The sequence below is a fragment of the Telmatherina bonti genome, assembly GCF_933228915.1.
Source record: "Telmatherina bonti genome assembly, chromosome: 18".
Taxonomy (NCBI): domain Eukaryota; kingdom Metazoa; phylum Chordata; class Actinopteri; order Atheriniformes; family Telmatherinidae; genus Telmatherina; species Telmatherina bonti.
In genome coordinates, this window is record NC_136616.1 from 11,310,567 (window position 1) to 11,329,804 (window position 19,238).

The 19,238-nt window shown below is 40.2% G+C and overlaps 1 protein-coding gene across 1 annotated transcript; it reads right to left on the reverse strand.

Annotated features, from left to right (window-relative positions):
• Positions 1-1,699: 1,699 nt before the first annotated feature.
• Positions 1,700-18,462, reverse strand: rasl11a (RAS-like, family 11, member A). Its single transcript, XM_079257963.1, has 8 exons — positions 17,954-18,462; positions 10,503-10,559; positions 10,302-10,384; positions 7,963-8,003; positions 7,729-7,858; positions 7,420-7,495; positions 4,706-4,782; positions 1,700-2,233 (listed from the first exon to the last, which is right to left on the reverse strand). The coding sequence occupies exons 1-8, from the start codon at positions 18,108-18,110 to the stop codon at positions 2,087-2,089; spliced, it is 768 nt and encodes a 255-aa protein (XP_079114089.1). The 5' UTR covers positions 18,111-18,462; the 3' UTR covers positions 1,700-2,086.
• Positions 18,463-19,238: the final 776 nt, after the last annotated feature.

The following is a 19,238-nucleotide window of genomic DNA, read 5'->3' on the forward strand; positions in this document are numbered from 1 at the left end:
TGTAAAGCTAGAGTTAACCTAAAGAATAAGCTATCGATCAGTTTAGCCCCCAAAAAAGTAATAAAATAGATCTCAAACAGCTTGTTGTCAAGTTCTGCACAAGTTTGTTAATGACCTTTTTCTTAAAACCAGGTATGCTGTTGCTGGGAACCATCCAATACCTGCCGGATACTGGCTCTCGACAACCAGATTTTGGGATCCCTGATCTATTCAATTCTACAGTCATTTAGACTTACATACACACTTATACCTCGACAGGCACATTGGGGCAACTTGAGGTTCAGTGTCTTGCCCAAGGACACTTCGGCACATAGTCAGGCGAAGCCTGGAATCAATCTCCCAACTTTCCAGTAGCAAACTGACTGCTCTTCCACCTGAACTACAGCCGATAACTGTTTCTGTCCATTTTACTGTTATTTATTCATTCATTATTCTAACCACTTAATCCAATGAAGGGTCATGGGGAAGCTGGAGCCTATCCCAGCAGTCTTTGGGCAAAAGGCAGGGTACACCCTGGACAGCTCGCCAGTCCATTGCAGGGCCATTTTACTGTTAATTAGTATCAATTAGCTGATCACTGCTGGATGGTTAAGACTAAGAGATTAAATCGGTGCAAGTATTTCTCTAGCCACACCAAGGTTTATTCTTATCTTCAGGTTAATGAATATAAATGTAAAACTTGGAGGTGAAAACCATTGGTTCTATAAACAACTATATTTATGATCAGCTATTTCTGTGTTGATGCATATTCCCTAAATATACTCACTGAAAAGCAAATATGACATAGCGTCCCCACATTGTCCAAATACTAAGATGGTGCTACCATATAACTAGATTAGCAATGCTATGTGACTTCATGTGAACATCAGATTAGCAGCCTTTCATAACTTTAGTAACACAGGGACAAAATCTCTTGTACAGATCTGCAGCCCGATGTTAATTTTTTAAAAGGATGAATAATTATAATATGTATTTCAATTTTACTTCAAACTGGTATTATGATACTGCTGATCCATGTGTTTCTGTCTTCCTCCTCTAACCACCACCCAACTGAGGTGTCCAATCAGATGACAAATGACAAAGTTATCATACTGATTTTAAACCATCACTGATCAAAATTACATTAAAAAACTGAATCCAGATTATTTTCTTTAAAAACTAAATACATTAAATGTACTAGCTAAAGTTGCATAAGCCTGCTTTTTTCTTTTCTCTCTTTATAAAGAGATTACTCTTTTTCCATTGTAAGCTTGAGCGAGAAAAGTTAAGTTGAATTTATCTCCATTTTATGTCAGTAGCGGACTGTATGAGTTCATGCTCAGTTCACTCAGCTATAAAAGGGATTTCCTTCCTGCTGTGAAATGTTAGTTTGTTTAAGTTCATGGCCACAAATGAAATCATTTTGGGGTAATTTCCTGTTTTAGCCTAAATGCCAATATTTACAATGAAATTAGTTTCACCTATTTGTTTTTTAAGGAGTAAAATGTTACCAACCTCATGTCAACTGGCTAGAACTTTATAACTAAAGACCTTTAGATTATCACTTAAATCAAAATAAATAAGAGTTCAAATGGAAAAAGATTAAACTCCAGACAGGACATCAGACCATCTGGATAAATTCATAAAAATCTTTATTGTTTCTGTGGCTTTTTTTTCCAGGTTTGTCATGATGTTTCTCTGTGATTTTCAGTCAGGACCTCAACTGTCCTCATGTGTCTTTAGGTTTTTAATGAGAAACATGCCAAGGTTCAGTTTTCAGCATGTCTGCTTTGCACTGCGTTCTTGTAGGTGCCGACGGCGAGCTTCTTCCGGAAAGGCTGCACTGCCAGAAGGCTCCATTCAGTCTCTTTATCTGTCCATCTGATGAGGACTCCATGTGCTCTTTGAAATCCTTTGATCACTTCAGAGCGGCTCAGCTGGGCTTTTTTTCTGTCATGAATGGCTTCAGACTTTGAACTCTGAGGTCAAAACTCTTCAGTACCTCCTCTTGTCGTTTTTTTTTCCAACCTTGTAATTTCCCCACAAGACTTTAATATCGCCTCATGTCCAGCTGCTGCGTGTTGTCATATTTCATCTCCTCCTGAGATCAGATAGTTGTGGCTGACTTGACTTTGGAGGAGAGGACCTGCCTGAACCTCCTCTTCAGCTCCTGCATGTTGGGAGATTTGGGCCTGGCCAGGTGGAGGCCGCCTCGTCTTTTCTCCCCGTTTCCTCCACCTAACGCTCGGATCACCTGGTAAAGAGAGGAAAAGTTTTAATGTATTTTCCTGAATCTTGTTTTGTAGTTCAAATGTTTTTGTGTTTTTCTTACACATAAAAACTTCCTTGATCCAGTTTAGGAACCACAAATTATCCTAAAGTTCATGTTAGTTATGGTGGCAGGAACTATTTGTTAGCATATCCATTATAAAATGTTCCAGTTCAACTTGACACTGCTGCCCCTGGAGGCAGAAAGTGGTGTTGCAGTTTTCAGGTCCCCATAATATGAAATGTGGGACGTAAATGTTTGAATATATCATTTTTGTTCAAGTTTTGCATTATCTGGAAAAACAACATAAAATGTGATGGCCAGAGCCGTCGCAGGGAGGGGGCCTGTGTGAACTCGAAATGCGATGCCCAGCTCTTTGACATGGGTGCACAAATGTGCATGTATAAAAGTCACACGGGCACAGTTAAGGCCAGATCTGCTAAGATCCCAATCTTCGTGTGCGGCTGAACTGCTCTTTTCTTTAAAAGGATGGTGACCACATTAGAAAACAGTCCCACACTCCTTAAGGCTCTTTATTGTTCTGAACTGGTGTAAAAAACATGGCTGTCCATTACGCTGCCCCAGCTCATATTGTAAACATGGAAAACCTACAGACTTGTGGCTCTTTTCGAACTGAATTGAGTAGCGCTGGCCTCGATCCATGAGGGAAAACATTGATGCAGCACTGAGTTTCCTCTGTTTAATTAGTACATGTTTCCTTGTTCCAACACACCTGACTCAACTAATAAGTCATTTTGCATAACATCATAGGTTGTTGGATCCATTTAATTGTAGTCAAGTGTGTTGAAGCAAGGTTACATTGAAGCAGCTGAGAAACCCTGACCTAGGCGCTATTACATCAATCGTGCATCATGTATACCATCCAAGAGATGAAAAAATTACTGTGTTCTACAGTTATTGAGCAGCCACTCTCCAAAGCAACTTACATATGAGTGGGAACACACACTCCTATCCCGATAGGCACATCGGGGGGAAAACTTGGGGTTCAGTGTTTGCCCAAGGACACTTTGGCACATAATCAGGGGAAGCCTGGAATCGATTGCCCCAACTTTCCCAGTTGAAAGACAACTACTCTTCCTCTTGAGCTATAGCCGCCGGTAATCATACTGTAGGGTAGTAGCAAGAATGTGCCAATAGGTGGCATTGCTGCACTATGTATTTCCAAAAAAGTAGTTTTTTCACAATGTTTGTCCTTTCAGGGACACCATAGTTCAGAACTCTTAGCTGAAAGATGCCATGTTCTTTGACTGTTCCGACTACCCTGTAGGTAAACATCTAGGGTGCTCTCCACCGTGTTAGATAAATGTCCCTCGAAATAAAACCACCCAAACATTTGTTTATTGTATATTTGTTAAAATAATTTATAATCTGGCTGAATTTGGACGAGGTGTGAATGGCAAATGTAAAGTTTTGATCTGCAGTGCTAAATTTTGTTTCTGTGGAAATGGCACGAAGAGCTACGTTACTGCATTTTTAGTTCGAAAGGCAAAACAACAAAGCAAACAGAAGCTAAAGGTGCTTATAATGTAAGTTGTTTGTTTGTTTTTTTTTCATTATTATTACGGTGCCCTCTTTTAGTCATTTTATTGTGGCATTTCTGAATCCTTGTTTTTTTTGTGTATGTGTTTGTGTGTGATGGAATGGAACGTTATCTAATGGGTAGACTGTTCCTACTATCCTGAAGGTCCTGTTTGCCACAGAACAGTTTGTAAGAATAAACCAGCACCAATGTCTTAGCCCAAAGTCCGAACCCTGTGTCCCTTGTCTGTTTCTCTGCACAACATCCCTGCCTTTACCCACTAAACACAATGTAGAGCCCAAGGGAGTGTAGAGTCACTCTGAGGAAGTGGACAAAGGGGGATACAATAGTAATTAATGATACCATTGTAGGTGAAAAGGAGGCCTACAACTGAAACTGTATTGTGGGTATTAAAACTGAAACTTGACCTGAAAGATGCTCAGACATCGAGCAAATCTGCAAAGATTTGTAGCTTCTCACAAATACACCCCGCCACATTAACATTTTTGTTTAATTCATTCTTTGGGTAAAACATTGAATACTGCTGTTTTAAAGAACTGTGTCAATTAAAGCATTTCTGGATTATAAAACTAAGGTTTGGTGGCAGGATCCCAACTCTGAAAAGGAAAACACTCAAATACAGTTATGTGATGGACACGATCTTTTGCAGCACATGAAAACAAGAATGTGGAAGAGTCCATTTGGTTTCTCCTCCTGGCCAAAATGACAAACATGTGGTGCTGCTGTTTTTTCTGGCCATCGGTGGGAAGTGCCCTTTAGTCAGTTCCCACACAAAATGACAACCTTGTCTGATGGATTAAAAATGCACATCTTCGTAACTTAATAGCATTTTTCCCCAGGATACATAAACTCATCAATCAAACATTTCCGACTAGCAAACAAAAAGATAGCCTCACCTCCTGGCAGAGATGTAGGAAGGCAGCGTGGACTCCCTCGTGGTTCTCTCTGGCTGAGGCCTCAAAGTAAACCCCTCCTGCAAAGCAGAGACCGCGCTCAGATCAGAAATACTCTTATCCTCCTGATAACACTCAGCATTCCTCTCTCATTAGGCATCATGCAGGATGTAGTTAAGATACGCAGGGGCAGGCAAAAGAGCAAGGCCACAAACCAGTTTGAGTTTGAATCTCGCAGTTTAAGCAAATGTTCCCTAGACTTTGTTGAGTGTGCGGGGGTGTTTGTAAATCACAGCATTTTCTCCACAGCTGGTAAAATTGGTTGATGTGACCAGAGCTGCAATAAACATCTGTCAAGTCCATTTACAGACTGGCTGACGTGAGAACTTTGTTCCACACAAGACCAATGGGAATTTTTTGACTGGTGGCAACAAGAGAGGAAGTGAATTGGTCATTATCTCAAGTAATGTTCGCATAATTTTTTTAGATATTTGGTTAAATAGTGTAGAATTTCAAGACAGTCTCCACCAAATGCCATGGCAACATGTTCTTTAGATGTTGAAATATTTTGCAAAGCCAAAACTTTTTAATTCAAGTAAAGTAGTTCAGATGGAGTCATGCCAGAAGCTACTTTCATGGAACTGACTATGAAAACAAAATCAGTGATCAATGCCAGTCAATAATTAAAGCTAATTGAAAGGTATGAGCCTCGGTAATAGCTACAAATCTGGAGTTGAGGCTGTAAAATGTATTACTGCATTCCAATGAACCAATAATTGTTAAATAGGAACTTTTGTTTTTATTTTAGTTTTATAATCTACATTTAAAAATTGTGAGATTGATGTTGACTTTGTGTTGGAGGGTGTTATAGGTGAGGCAGACACTGTGTAAGAAGTTATATGGTTGCTGCATGCTTATACTGACCAAAGACTGGAAGTGTTTATGGTGATTTAGTTTATCTAGATGTAACTATGTCATTACAAACAGCTGAATGTAACATAACTATATCCCACCCACCATTTGCTCCTTCATCCTTACTTGGAATTCTTTTGCCTTAAGGTTGGTTTATATTGGTGTGGCGTCTATGTCACGTTGGGCTTGTGTAGCTGACGCAAGTGGACTGTGTGTTTATACTCAAGCATCAGGTAAAAGCGTTGTGTTACCAGCAAGCTGCAACCTCCGGCGGTTAAAAGTGAAGCCGATGCAGAAGTGCATAAAACTGCAGTTCCCCCTTCATCCACTAGGGGCTGCAAAACAGAGCGAATCCCCATAGACTCCCATGTTAAAAAGACCAACTTCACAGCAGAAATAAACATGTTTACAGCCTGGCACAAAAATCTATTTTAGGTTTACCGTCATGACAACTGTGGGAGAGGGGGTAATGAATTTTTTTCTAACTTCCCTGTTTAAAGGTTATTCAGTCTCGAAATTTGGCATATTTAGGGGCGTGTCCTATTGACTGACAGGTACCCGATCTCCCACTTCAAGTAATCAGAACGTAAAACAACCGCAGTTTTCAGCCGGTTAACAACGTGACTTAGCTTTAGCCCGCTTAACTCCGTTACCTGGTTAGGTCCTGTTATCTCCGGGTTAGTTCAGTTAGCTCTTAGCTACAGGCAGTTCGGAGTTCACTCCATGTCAATCATCCACCATGACGCTCACAGCCCCTCTCTCAGCTCCACCTCTTTGCCCATATTTGTATTTTCCGGGCGAGATGACACGCATGCCCCTGCCAAGATGGCGATGGTAGGAACCGCCCACTGAGCTTCAATTCAGCTCTTCAGAAACCTACAGGTGACGTCACCTTTTATATATAGTCTATGGTTACCAGTCATACTGCAGGTGGCAGTACAGTTGGTATCAGCTGGCAAACTCCACAAGGCGGAGATTTTTTTTATTTATTTATTTATTTATTTTTAGAAGTTGTAAATGTATTTCCTGTTTTAGCATTTATTCAGTGAAAAGGTCCAAACATCCAGAAACACATAATCACACTCTGACCAATCACAAGGGAGTACTTCAACGTAGCTGCATTTGCGTAGCCGAGATAGACGATAGGTCCGAAGAGGTGTGCGCCAAGCCTCTGCAGACCTACACATAAACTATGGTAGTCATAGCATAACTGACCTGATGCCGACACTGTGTGAGTATAAATTGGCCTGGGAAATTGAAATTATCTAGTTGCTGCATGCTTATACTTTGCTGGAGCGGAGGATTTGTCTCCTCAAATCGGTATATTTTCTCCTCATATCAAAATCCAGGAGATTTGCGGGAAAATAGCATGGACGGGGAAAATAATGGGAGTTTCCGAGCCATAATGGGATACTTGACAGGTATGCTTCCCAGATGTTTGTGGACTGTTGTTAAAGGAGCAATGGATGGGACACAGTGGAAAACCCACTATTTTCCTGCCAATATATAAAAAATGAGCTAAAATCTCTCTTGAAATAGTTAAATATCTCTATTTCAACATCTGATATGTTTTCCAGGTTATATTGTGAATAAAATATTAGTTTATGAGATTTTAAAACCATTTTGTTTTTATTTACTTATTGTGCAGTTACCTCCTCTGGCTGTACTTTCTGTTTCTGCTCTTACTGTACAGTATTTTCCTCAGACGTTATGATCTCATTTAGAAACATCTGTTTTGATAACTGTGCTGATGTTAATCATGACAATAGATGCCATGAAGACAGAACAACATAAAGCTGCCCCACCTAGTGAAGCTGCCAATGTCTCGCCTTCATCTGCAGGCACTTGTCGGGCTCGGAGCAGGTCACTCTTGTTACCAACCTGCAACAGATTATAGATTATAACATAGATTAGATTATAAGATTAGGGTTAGTGGATGTCTTGTCTGCTCTGTAGTGACGTAACATGTCTTTACACTGATAAACGAACTAATAAAAAAAAGACATCAGTTTTCTTGAAAGCAATTGTCGTAATAGAGAATTCCACAACATTAGACTATAAAATTTTTTGTATGATGTCTTTATTCATCTGCATGGCTTAACACACATACTGACCAGTATAACTGGTATGTTTCCTGATGGGTGTATCCGCCTCACGTGCTGATATAGAGGCTGGATGGTACGGTAGCTGTTGTGGTCTGTGATGGAGAAAACCAGCACATACCCATCTGCCCAGTAGATTGACCTGAATGTCCAAACAAATTTTAAAAAGTTACAGGATTATTAAAGAAAATCATCTCAGATCACTGGATTTCAGCCAAGTTTTCATTTGTAGGATATCAGTCTGACCTGTTGATCTGCTCCTGGCAGTACAGGCCTTCAGCATCATCCTAAACAGACATACAGTTAGTGAACAGTTATAGACCACATGAATTTGGGACGTTTTTTTGCAGAAATACTCATCGTAAAGCCAAATGTATGAACACATACGAGCTGAACACATACAATACTTTTTCTCCTTCTACATGTTGAAAAAGTTCAGCTTTCAACATACTTTAGCAACAAATGTTGGAGTGCTTGACTGCACACATACCTTTTCCTAATTCCACACAACACTTATGTGTAATGTCTGCCTTCCTCACCCTCACTTATCTCCTGTGTGAGAAAGCACCTATGTGGTCTGTCTGTTTATCTGCTTGTGCAGCAAAGGGTACGCAGTGAGAAACATTGCATTTTATTATTAAAACTCAAGATTCATGAAAGAAATGTTGATTAGAATAAAAGAAAAGAAAAAAAAACAACAAATTCACAAAAACCGTCCAGAAATGCAAGCTCATTTTCCAAAATTGCAAAGTGGCATGTTTCTGTTGGATTTATCTTTTTAATCATGTGTGTGTGTGTGTGTGTGTGTGTGTGTGTGTGTGTGTGTGTGTGTGTGTGTGTGTGTGTGTGTGTGTGTGTGTGTGTGTGAAAGCCAACCTTTACAAATAGGCCTAAGTACAGTGAAAGAAAAACTTTATTGAATCAATAAATCCTGAAATGCAAGAGGCTTCAAGACACAACTATACGAATAATTCCCCAGAACTGGTTCAAATATACTAAACAGGTGTCTTGACTGAACCTGTCATGTCTTCACATTTACACTACAGTTAATGTAATCTCATGTCCAATGGCAGGTAAACAAGTCAATTTCCTGTTTAAACCGACTCAGACTCCGAAAAACATTTAGAAATCGTGTAAAAATGATTGGAAAGGAGCTAGCTTGATTCACTGAGCTAGCCGATTCTATACCAGAAGTTTGCTAACTGCGTCTTACTAGTACTGTTTAATTCAATTATTCATTTAAGTCAAAAGACATTTACTTAAAACCACCACCTCATGTTTCAGAACCATCTCCAACTGTGCTTTTAATGAAGCAAATGGCAAAAAAATTAGACAAAGTGGAAACAGGAAGAGACTATAAAAACTAGCAAAGTGGCTGTTAGCTAGGTATCTACCAAAGTTGATGATCTTCTGAGCTTTTGCTCATTAAAGCTTTAGTAGGTATTCTTGCTCAGACAATTTTTAGTCTGGATGAAGTGGTTCCTCGTCCTGACGTAGTCTATACATTTTGTAATCACGAATAATAAGAAACACAGTTAGACCTCTCAGTTTACTGTAAATCTGTAAAAACTCTGACCAATCAAAATGTTCGGGTCGAATTGAAGTTGTTCATTTCTCAATTTTTATAAGTTTATTCTCCCGGCTCCCCTCCTTCCCCTCCCGCAGTGCATACCTGATAGCCATACCCTTCATATAAATAGCATGTTAGCATGAAAATACTAAGTAGTGAAGAAGAAATTCTGAAGTCAAAGATGGCTGAGAAAATGCATCCAGCTTGGTTTATTTGCCTCCTTCTGCTAAACAGCCGAGAAAGAGAAAATCGTTGGTGGAAAAAGCTGCAAGTGAGAAAGCCTTGTATCAAGCAAGGAGCAAAACCAGAGGGGGAAGAGGCAAGACAGGGTGCTACTTTCACATCATGCTAGCTCCCCAACATTACCTACTCCAGCTTTACTTTGTAAAAATAGTTAGAAAGAGTCACTTAAGTTAATGTGTTTCAAATGATTATTTTGTTTTCTTCTAACTTGTCCTGTTCAGCATCATAGCAAGCAGAATGGTGGTCTGGCTGCTGTGTTGTACCAAAGAAATCCAACAGTAGACAAGAAAATTTAGACAAATTTAGAGAAAAAAATTTCCAGTATTGCATATCAAAATGCATGTAGACGGGTCAAATTGGGTTATTACTTCCAGTTATCAGATTTTGATGGTCATCTAAACAGACCTACTGTCAGAAGCCAAGCCAAACCTCCAGGCTTGTAAAAAAACATTTGAACAAGATTAGCGCCAGCACAATCTAGACTTTGTTTATAGATGCAATGTAAACAAAGGCGTAAATGAGAGTCGCACAGATACTGGTGTGCAATCTTATACTGCAAGCTAATACTGTCCTGTCCTATCCTGTATCGTCCCATCCCATTCCATTCTGTCCTATCCTGTCCTATCCTATCCTATTGTGTTTTTTATTCAGAACAATTAAAGAAAAAATAGAGGGAACTGAATGTTTTCATTCATAATGGATCCTTTTAACCAGAAGCAAGTTCAACATGAAGCCAAAACAAGTGAGATTTCTACTGTCCGTTTCTAGCTACCTGGAGAGCCACACAGGGTGTATCCTGGATCTGAAGCGACACTTCCTCCCCATCCAGGGTGACCTTTCTGGAGTAGAGCGCTCCTGTAGAGACAGAGGGGTTTGGATGGATGGATGAATAGATGGAATTGATCAATAATGGATTTTTTTTTTTTGTAATGTTCTGTAGAGGGAAACTGCAGACAAATGGACACACACTCACCTGTATTTGCCTCATAATCACCAATGAACCGCTTGGTCAGAAACCTGACAATCAAAGCTGTAAAGAAACAAAATGTCCCAGTCAGATGCGAGCAAGGGAAGGGATAACATAGTGATATGAAATGTTGCATAATGTGCAGAGTATCTGTGTAACATGGTAGTGATGAACCTCTCCAACAGCATATAAAACCACTAAACTACTGCCGTCTCCAGTATCCAATGTAACACTTTTTTTACAATGTGCAGAAGGAATTTCCCTTTGCTTGACACATATTTTTTATCTTTAATCCTTGTATGAGAATTTTTTCTCTTTCTCTTATTTCAATATATTTTTTAACATGTATGGTGTTTGTGAAGAAACTGGTTATGCTACTTCTTTCCTTTTTCCAGATTCCCCTTCCAAATTTCAAGGTATCATTCTCGCACCAAGCTTCAGCTCTCCACAAGGGTTTGACATTTGACTTGTTAGTTTTTGAATAATCTTTTCAACTAACAGACTGTAACCATCAAACAATGGCAACGACCCAGTACTTTGCATTGTTTTTTCATGTTTTTTCCAGGTATAAGAAGGTTCATAGAAAGGTTAAAACTTTTAGAGCAGTCTTAGAGTTCCAGGTACAATAATCTCCCAAAAACAAAGACTTATTTACACCACTTTCATCTCCGAACTGAGTTATGTTCATTTTGTTTGCACACACGCATCTTTGCAATGCTTATGTGCATTGGATACAGTTCAACATGGACCATAAAGTTTCATCACTAACCTTAATGACCCCTTGGAAACTTCCCAGATATTTCAACGTTGGCATATTCTCATGTATTTTACTATTTCTGATCTGTACTGAATGTCCACACTGACCTGAGGCGGGAAGTGGTTTAAATAAACACCATTTTCTTTCTGGAATTTACTGAAAAATGAACTAAAAAGTCTTATTTAAGCACAACTCAAACACATTAGAGCCAGAAATGTCAGTAATCAACCATTGACTAATCAGTTAATTTATAGATTAATGCCACTGACAGATGATGGTTGCAATCAAATTTTCTTTTCTAGCATCTTAAGTTTTTATGTTTTATATGACATTGTTTTAGAGGAAGGTTTATTATTGTTTAGTGTACATTGCGTTAATGATTCTGTTGTTCCTGCTGAACTGAGCCAGGACACTCTCGAAAAACAGATTTTAGATATTGTTTTTGTGTTTTGTATAACCGACCTCTTTTTCCAGACTAAATAAAAATAAACTATTGGGAGCACATAGACCTGCTCATCTTCTGAAGTTAGCAGTTTGAAATAGATCTTTGTAAAGTTTCTTTAAGGTGTTTGAGTTCATTTTCCTTACTAAGTGGGACACAGGAGATCTCAGCTAGCTAGAGACAACTTTGTTAATCACTCAAACACACACATCTTACAAGTTAACCATAAAGTCAACATTGGCAAAGAAAAAAAAAACATTCTTAGATACTTGCTGCTCATTTTACTTGAACAGGCAGTCTGTTCAAGTAGCTTTGCTAAAGGTGTGTAAAGGAAAGAATCTGGTGATACAACATGTATCACAATACTGGTGCAACAATACAATATAGTGTGATTAGCAATATCGGCATACCGATATTGGCTGACATCCATCCATTTCCATCCATCCATCCATCTGTCTATCCATCCATCCATCCATCCATTTATCCATCCATCCATCCATTTTCTGTCACTTATCCAGGGTTGGGTCGCGGCTGCAGCAGCCTAAGCAGGGAAGCCCTGACTTCCCTCTCCCCAGACACATTTGCCAACTCCGTGGGGGGGATCCCGAGGCATTCCCAGGCCAGCTGAGAGAGATGATCCCTCCAGCGTGTCCTGGGTCTTCCTCAGGGCCTCCTCCCGGAGGGACGTACCCAGAACACCTCACCAGGGAGGCATCCAGGAGGCATCCTAACCAGAGCTGCCTCAACTGGCTCCAGTCGATGCGGAGGAGAATCGACTGGAGCCAGTTCAGCTCTTCAGGTCTGACACCCTCCCGGCTGACCGAGCTCCTCACCCTATTTCTAAGGGAGAGCCCGGCCACCCTGCGGAGGAAACTCACTACAGCCGCCTGTATACGAGATCTTGTTCTTTCAGTCACTACCTACTACTCTTGACCATTGGTGAGGGTAAGAACGTAGATCGACTGGTAAAACAAGAGCTTTGCCTTCTGGCTCAGCTCCTTCTTCTCCACAACAGACTGGCACAGAGTCTGCATTACTGCAGACGCCACATCAATCTATCTGTCTATCTCAGGCAGTATCAGTATCGGTTATTACTTTTTTAATGACACAACTTTGACACAACACACACATTTCATAAATAAAACGCTTCAGCTCAGTCTCCTCTAACTCAAAATGAGAAAATATCTCCAATGTAGGAAGCAGCAGAAATAAAGTCTTATATCATCTGTCCCATTTTCACCCAGCCCTTAGTACAGTACATAAACAGACACAAAATAAGTCATGTTGACCACTCAAAGCACTTTACATGGCACATTCAACCATCCATGTGGGTGTGGACTGGAGTTCAGTGTGCCAAGGATGCATTGGCAGGTAGTCAGGAAAACCTGGAATTGATCTCACAACCCTCCAGTTGAAGGATGACTGCTCTTCCTCCTGAACTACAGCCACCCACCATCCAAGAAAAACTTTAAAACCAAATTACCAGTTTTATCACCAAATTAACTGCATAGTTTTCACCTCTGGTGGTTTTAGTACTTTTACATTTACTCAATGAATTTTCCTGTCCAAAATAAACATTTTGGACAGGAAAAGATTATAAACATGTGGTCACTTGGTGTGATGATGCTGTATGTTTGCTGCATTGATCAGGAAAACTGATGTTTAATAAAAACATGGATCTTCATGGATCCACTGATTTACTCTTATAAATGTCTCACCTGGGGTTGGAATATGCTCAAGTCATCCTTATAGCCAACTTTTTTGTGTTATTTTTGTGTCTGTACAGGAAACTGTAGAGCTTTGGACATTATGGCCAGCTGATATTGAATGCATGGTCATGTACACAAAGACTTCGTCACACTTCTGATGACATGTTAGTCACCTTGACGTCACCGCCAGTGTAATGCGACAGTCCACTTGCTCTTAATGTCACAACTATTTAGTGGCAGGATTGGCTCATTATTGTGCAGTAATCACCACTTCCTATACATGGAGCACCAATATTTGATTTTAGGGTCAAGGTTGGTGTTGTTCCTCTGACTTTCTGGGTAAAAAATCTGACTTTGAGGAATGTTTCAATTTATTTTTCCAACTGGGAACTCTAAAAGTCTGACTTCCAAGTTCACAGTCTGAGATTGCTCTGTGTCTGTGTGTTCTGCCAGATAGGGGTGTAACCTGCAATAATCATAGCATAAAACTTTCCAAATCATTCAGGACTGCACAAGATGTCCAAAAACTGTGTAGGGAGGTGATATAATAAAGGTCTAAATGTGTTTAGTTCAGCTTCTTATCCATTGTTTCATCAAGCTACAATGTGGTAACAAAACACTGTAATCAGATTACTTTTAAGTTAGAGTTTATAAGAAATTTTTTTTTTTGTTTTTGCAGTAGTAGATTAAGGTAATTCTTAAAAACATTGGCAGATTTAGATTAAAAAAAAATTAAAAGAGATTCACACGTCTTTGTATTTAGCAGATTCCACTCATCAGGTCCACCTTGCAAACACAAATAGCTAAACAGCCAATCACATGGTAGCAAATATGTGCTTTTAGCCACGAAGGCATGTCCAAGACAAGTTGCTCAAGTTCAAAATGAGCGTCAGCATGAGGGAAAAAGGAGATTTAAGTGACTTTGAACGTGGCCTGCTTTTGGTTTGAGTCTTTCAGAAACCGCTGCTCTATTGGGATTTTCACACACAACCATCTCTATGGTTAAAATAGGATGGCCTGAAAACGAGGAAATATCCAGTAAGCAGCAGATGTCTGCATAAAAACAGCTTATCAATGGCAGAGGTCAGACTGGTTGGAGATGATAGAAAGGCAACAGGAAGTCAAATAAGCATTGGTTCCAACCAAGTGGCAACCTCCACTAAAAGTGAAGCCCATGCAGAGGTGCATAAAACTGCAGTTCCCCCTTTATCCGCTAGGGGCTCCAAAACATAGCAAATCCCCATAGACTCCCATGTTAAAAAGGCCAACTTCACAGCAGAAATAAACATGTTTACAGCAGGAATAAACATGTTTACAGCCTGGTTCAAAAATCCATTTTTGGTTTATAGGTCAGGTTTACCTTCATGACAACTGTGGGGGGAGTGAATTTAATCTTGAAGTTCAGCATATTTAGGGGCGTGTCCTTTTGATTGAAGGGTACCGATCTCCAGCTTCAAGTCAGAAGAATGTAGAACAACCGTGGTTTTTAGCCAGTTATCAACATGACTTAGCTTTAGCCCGCTTACCTCCATTAGCTGGTTAGCTCCTGTTATCTCCAGGTTAGCTCAGTTAGCTCTTAGCTACAGAAAGCTTGGAGTTCGCTGAATGTCAATCATCCACCATGACACTCACAGGCCCCCTGTCAGCTCCACCTCTTTGCCCATATATGTATTTTCCGGGTGAGACGACGTGCATGCCTCTGCCGAGATGGTGATGGTAGGGACCACCCACCAAGCTTCAATTCAGCTCTTCAAAAACCTACAGGTGACGTCACGGAGGTTCTGTCCATCTCTTTTTATACATTCTATGGTTCCAACTAAGGTATTCATAACGCAGTCTGAACATACAACACGTTCAGCCTTAAAGCCAATGGTCTACAGCAGCCGAAGACCACACCGGTGCCACTCTTGTCAGCCAAGAACAGGGAACGGGAGGCTACAATTCACACAGACTCACAAAAACTAAACAATTGAATCTGGAAAAAAGTCAACTGGTGGTATGGGTAGACCACATCCCAGTGGTGTGATGGGCACACTCCAATGGTCTCCAAAGTCACCAGATCCCAGTCCAACAGAGCAGCTTTGGGATGTGGTGGAATGGGAGATTCTCATCATGCATGTGCAGCAACTGTGTGATGCTTCATGAATGTTTTCAGGAATGTTTCCAACATCTTGTTGAATCTGATACCAATGAAGGCAGTTGTTAATAAAAAACGGGGTTGAATCTGGTACTGGTAGGATGTGTTGTTTCTACCAGGGATTTATTTAAAGGGTGTTCACAACAAGCTGTTTGTGTGTTTCTGCAGAGGACGGATGGGAACTAAGATATCTGATCACATTACTCCAGTTTTACAGCTGTTACACTGGCCACCTGCCACGGTGAGAAAAAAATCGCTACTTGCTTCAATATCTTCCAGTGAAACATGAAGCAAGTAGAGCTGCAACGTCATCGGGACATGGTGTACTGACTGTCTATCACTGAAACCAAAGACAGTGAAGTGGAAGTCTGCTTCACAGACCTGAAACAATTTTTCAGATCATGTCAGACAAGCCCAGACGGATAGCATAAGCGATGATTACTTTCTGTCACTGATGGTTGTTCTGCTTACATTGAAGCTGCCTTGCCTTGAACTTCATGGACTTCTACTTGTGTAAACGAGCAAAAACGTGCAGAGTTTAGTTTATCCACTATTGTCTTTGATTATTTATTATAAATTGGAAATGTCCCACTTTCTCCCGGTCAGATAAATGAGCCACTTGTAGCGCAGCTTTCTGTGGCTTCTCTTCATGCTGGTGTTTAGTCTGATCTGTACTGATGACAGGCACTGAAAACTCTCAACATGTTCGAAAAACTTCCACATGTAAAACAGGAACAATTCATAGACATGTCTGCTCAAACTGTATTAAGTTAGTTTTTCCCTATTTTGTTTAAATGTAATTTTCCTAATTGCCAAATTTGTTGAAAAGAAAAAACTATTGGGAAGAACATTTGAAGCCATATTTTAACACAATATGTTTACTGAGAAAAAGTTTTTATTCTTCATCTACATAATAGAGAAATTAAATTATCCCACCATAACGTTTATTTTTTATGCCTTAGACGGGCTTTAAGTAGCACCACATTATGTTGAAACATTATCAAAAACTCCAAACAAATGAAAATGTTAATAGATATTAATAATTAATTAATAACTATTGTATTTATTATTATTATAAAACTACTATCTAAAATATCACAAGCAAGTAAGAAAGTGCCTTCTTAGCTTTTTACAACTTCTGTATTTTTATTTTTTCTGTTACATAGTTTGATTTGTAATCTCCTCCATTAAAGCTTGTTACATACTCCACGAGAAGCGAGAACTTTTTTCTTGTTCTCGAGGCTCCGAGAAGAAAATGATGTCATTTTGTTCTCACGGACGTGTTTGAGGACAGTTCTTGACACACCGGGCTGGCAGAACTTTTTTCTTGCGGGGCTGCGAGAAGTATCGTGTGATTGGTCGGACATTGGAGGTGGGCGTGGTTAACACAGAGAAAGCATGAAGCGGAGTTGCTGCTTCCGTGTGTTTGCTGTTGCCGGCAAAACGGATTGTTTTGATAAAACAGCTTATCGAGGTGGTGAGAAAGTACGAACATTTTTACACGTCGCGTTAAAACACTCGGACCCAGCCGCGTGCACGACCCGCCCTGCCGCGGACGAAGCTGCTCGTTAAATATGAAACTGGAAACTCGGAGAGCAGAAACCTCCGCCAAGCACAATGTTTAAGAATTCTTTTAAAACATTCCTGGATCCAAACGATGATCCTGATCACCACCAGAATTTAATCAGTTCTTCATTTTTACGTTTGCAACAACTCTTGAAATATTTATAAAATCCCTCCGTAGCCTTTTAAGTTATCTTAAGCAAAAAGACGCAGAGAAAAACAACCTCCTCGGCGGAGGTAACAACCGGGTTCATTGCACATAAAGCAGACATCTGCCCCCAGCAGTGATCCCTCCCAGCTGAAGACGTGCTTCTCATGTAGTATGTATGGACCTGACGAACAAGAAGTTTTTTCTTGTTCTTGCAGCCTCGAGAACAAGAACTCAGTTCTTGCTTCTCGTGGAGGATGTAACAGGCTTAAGTGTGGAGCCTGGAGAGGTTTGGGCACCACTACCCAGTAAAAATCCTCTGGAACCGCCCCTGCACGTGCTGGTTAAAAACACATCAAGCATTTTAATTAACTGGGAATCCTTCAGCACGAACATTAGGAATTGTCGCCCCCTGCCGTACAGGATTGGTAGTTTATTTCCAATATTTTGATGTACTAGCTTGCAAGCAGATAATTTCAATCAAAGGCTGCTTTTTACTGCCTAAATAAGGCAGGCTACTACTAACTATGCTTGTTAGATGTCATGTTGATATGCATGAAATCTTAGACACAATTTTCCCAATTTAATCCCCCCAATTCCACAGATCAACTTCATTTCCTCTGGAAAAACGCCTCCCATACATTTGAACTTTGGTTCCCACAGTTTACAACATAAGCCCCCCACCATCCGTCCATCCATACCGGTTTTCCCGACGTTGCTCGCTCCCAGCACCACAATCTTCACGGTCTTGTTGGGCACGCAGTCCAGAAGGGGGTATTCCGGTATGGGGACCAGCAGAAAGTTGCCAGACCCGCCGCTGTTCATGGTTCCCGGTGCAGGGTCGCCAGTCAGCCGCATTTAGCTCCCCCTCTGCCCTCAGATCGGCTCCACAACAGGTTGAAAAGTAATAAGAATAAAACTCCTTGCGATCAAATGGGAGAAATCCCTCCGTGGTACTCCTGCAGGGGCTCTGCGGAGGTGCTGAAGCGTTCCTGTTGCTTTTCCTCGGAAACCGAGAAGCCTCAGATGGTTTCTAAAAGCTTCAAAAACCGAAGGACGACCTAAATTCCCAGTTTGTATCCAAACATCCCAGCTCCTTTTCCAGGTTTTCCCTCCAGTGAATGACAGAAGACGCTGCGTGGATCCGGGATCCACCTCGTGTTATTGTTGTTGTAATTCCTGTGGAATAAAAAATGAAACCAGGAGAAAAGTAATCCGGTTTGCAGCGGTTCCAGATGCCTCTGGCTGTGGACGGAGGGCAGAAAGACAGATGAGAGGGAGGGATGTAGACTTTGATCCGTCCCCTCCAAGTATTCCCGTGAGACCACTTTAAATGGGGCTCCGCTTTTAAGCCGGACTCAAACAGCAAAACTTCATAAAAACAGGACAGGATTTAAAGCTTTTATCATAACAAAACTGCAAAAGGAACAACAAAGATCAACATAACAAATCACATGATTTGCTTTGTACCGTTATTCGCTGAAGTGTGAGAAATGTGTGGAAACCTATTTGTGACGATTTAAAGTAGCATTTTAGAGTCAACATGTGTTTCCTTTTTATCTTTAGTTTGTTGGTTTTTATTTAAGGCTAATTAAAAAAAACAAACAAAAAAAAAAAACCAGGGTCCCTTAAATAACCTTAAAAGATACAGATTCACGAGCACCAGCAATACAGCAAATATGGATTCAAATAATTTATTTCATTTACTTATTTAATACTGGGAAATAACCATATCTGTCAAAATACCAGAGTTAGCCAGAAGGCTATTTTTCATCTGCAGTCCATACACAGATGTTAAAAGGCACCCTAAAAGAGTAAAATTACATTACAGACCCTTTTTACATGTGGTTTGAATGACAGTTTTGAATCCATTATGATTTTTATTTATTTGGGTGGTATAAATTAAAGCTTTCTACCCAAACCTATTAAAGGGGATGGGGACAGCTGTGACTGAAATAGGTAGAAATTTACTAAAATAATCATAAT

Excerpts from the sequence above, each read along its gene's own strand:
- rasl11a (XM_079257963.1), bottom strand. The coding sequence starts at position 18,110 with ATGCGGCTGACTGGCGACCCTGCACCGGGAACCATGAACAGCGGCGGG. Across the intron at positions 10,560-17,953 it reads GAGCAACGTCGGGAAAACCG|CTTTGATTGTCAGGTTTCTG; the intron begins GTATGGATGGAC and ends GTTTCTTTACAG. Across the intron at positions 2,234-4,705 it reads TCCTACATCTCTGCCAGGAG|GTGATCCGAGCGTTAGGTGG; the intron begins GTGAGGCTATCT and ends TCTCTTTACCAG.